The sequence below is a fragment of the Eriocheir sinensis genome, chromosome 28 (genome assembly GCF_024679095.1).
Source record: "Eriocheir sinensis breed Jianghai 21 chromosome 28, ASM2467909v1, whole genome shotgun sequence".
In the NCBI taxonomy this organism is placed as follows: Eukaryota; Metazoa; Arthropoda; class Malacostraca; order Decapoda; family Varunidae; genus Eriocheir; species Eriocheir sinensis.
The window spans coordinates 12,281,202-12,283,686 of NC_066536.1; the positions used below are offsets into that span (position 1 = coordinate 12,281,202).

Genomic DNA, 2,485 nt, shown 5'->3' on the forward strand with positions numbered 1-2,485 from the left:
ACGCTGAGGGGAGCCTTGGCGTAGCGGTCCATCCAAGGCGTTCGCTCCCTCCCGCGGGACACGCCCACCGCCGCCTGATCTTGGACGCAGAGGTTCACGAGGCGCCGCTGCTCACAACCTTCCGTGACGCTTGGTTCCTTCGCGGCCTTCCCAGTCCCCGCCTCCCCACCCCAACCCGGCCTCAGCCTCCTCTTCCCGCCCCCAGCCTCCCCTCCACGCCCCCCGCCGCCCCTTCTCAGCCCCCGCCCTGCAGCAGGAAGCAACGCAGCACTATATAATGCGTGAGTTGCTGAGTTCCCTCGTCAGTTTCCTTTTCTCGGCCGCAGAATCAGCACCTAAGAAGGTAACTATACATGCAGGGCGGCGAGGCGCGCTATGGTCCGACAGTATCCTAGAGTGACCGAGGCGGATGCTGATCATGTACTTCTTACCTATCACAAAAAAAGATCGATTCCTGACACTTTTTTTTATACTAGAAAAGAAAAAAACTTGAAGCAATACATAAAAAATAAAGTGGATCAATAAAACGTAAAATATATTGATTGAAAATCACAGAAAACAAACCATAACCTAGATCTTCTTTCCTTTCCTAACATAACCAAATTCCTGAGCCTTACAAGCCATCCCTTCCCCCCTCACCCTGCCTCTCCCTCCTGACGCAGAAGATGGCTGGTCTCCCTCGCGCCCTGGTGGTGGTGGTGTTGGCTGCCGCGGCTGCCCTTGCTGACCCCGAGCCTGGCTACCCGGCCCCCTGCTACGACAAGACGGCCTACGTCACCAAGGTGCAGCCGATCGTCCAGGAGGTGAGCATCTGAGGCTGCTTTAGTATCCTGATCCGTGTGATTTGGTTAGATTTAATATGCAACGTAAATACCTAAACAATCAACCAAGGACAACACATGAACTTATCTATAAAGTATTTGACTAAACTATATATTTCTTTGTTATAAGTTTATAGTTTTTTTTTTCCCTCCCTGCCTTCTGTGGGATCTAAAACATGTGTCTAGTCCATCTTTTCCTATAGTATCGTCACTGCTCTTAAGCTTCTCTCGGCCTCCTGATCCTCAATGAGAGTTCTTTTTGGGGATCTGATACACATGACAGCAGTATCTAAACATTGTTCTTTAAAGTCCTTCCATTACTGATTAATCTTATCTCAAATGGACACCTAAGTTATCCTCCAGTGTGTATGGGGGGATGGGGATGTCTGCAGGATGTTTGTCTTTGTCTGTGTTTAAATGTCTGTGTCAAGGGTCGTCAGCAGTTACTAACCCCTCATAACTCCTCCAACAGGTGCCCGTGTACTCCACTATCTACAAGCAGCAGATCCTCCCCACCACCCTGTACCGCACCAACTTCAACACCCTCTACACCACACTCTACAACACCGAGTACGTGCCCAAGTACGTCACCGAGACCATCTACAAGACCCAGGTGCAGTACGTGACCAAGGTGCAGACGCAGTACCAGACGCAGCACCAGACCCTCTACGTCACCACCGCCCAGTACGTGCCCAAGTACGTCACCCAGACCCAGTACATCACCAAGTACAACACGGAGATGGTCTACAACACGCTGTACACCACGCAGTACACCCCCGTCTACGTCACCAAGACCGCAGTGCAGTACCAGACCCAGTACAAGACCGATTATATCCCCAAGTACTTGACGGTGACCAAGGATAAGGTGGCCTACGTGACAGACTGCCCCAAGCCTGCCTACGGATACGGGTACTAGAGCGGCCTGTCAGGGAAGATGGAGAAGGATGAGAGAAGGATATACAGGAGTCCTTCAACCCCAGAATCCCTACAGGAGCACTCTTTAAGGATGGACGTCGTGTGGTTTCGTCTCCGGCTTTTGACTTTCTTGTACAGATGATGAAAAAATGTATAGCTATGATTCTCTTCTATAATGTAAATGATTGAAGGTATATGTTTTGTATTCTTATAAAGGTTGAACCAAGGATTAAATAACAGGATACACACACACACACACACACACACACACACACACAAACACACAAGCACACACCAACACAGAAACAAACACCATGTAACATAAACAAGATGACGCTTAATAAATGGGAAAGAGCAGTTTTTGGACGCCTCAGTATCCTCTGTCGTCCCAAAAAGAAAAAAAATATATAAAAAACAGCAACAGCAACAACTACTCTGCAACCACAAATGACGGCTCGGGTCTGAACTACGATAAAAAAATAAAAAAAAATAAAAAAACGCTAAAGTTTCGGAAATGGCAAATTAGCCACTACCCCCCCCCACCCCACTCCCCTACATATCTAACCCCCTCCCCATCCACACACACACACACACACACACACACACACACACACACACACACACACACACAGGAATGCATCTCAAAGCAGACAGTTTGTGTGTAAATGTAAGAGAAATTCTAAAGTGAAGATAACGTCATTATTGTCTCCAGGATTCACAAGTCTGTCTGTTTGTCTCTTTTTTTTTTT

The 2,485-nt window shown here is 48.1% G+C and overlaps 1 protein-coding gene across 1 annotated transcript; it reads left to right on the forward strand.

Moving 5' to 3' along the window:
• Positions 1-277: 277 nt before the first annotated feature.
• LOC127004533 (uncharacterized) lies at positions 278-2,026 on the forward strand. Its single transcript, XM_050872363.1, has 3 exons — positions 278-343; positions 663-803; positions 1,294-2,026. Exons 1-3 carry the CDS (start codon positions 278-280, stop codon positions 1,735-1,737), a joined length of 651 nt encoding a protein of 216 aa, XP_050728320.1. The 3' UTR covers positions 1,738-2,026.
• The last annotated feature ends 459 nt before the right edge of the window (positions 2,027-2,485 follow it).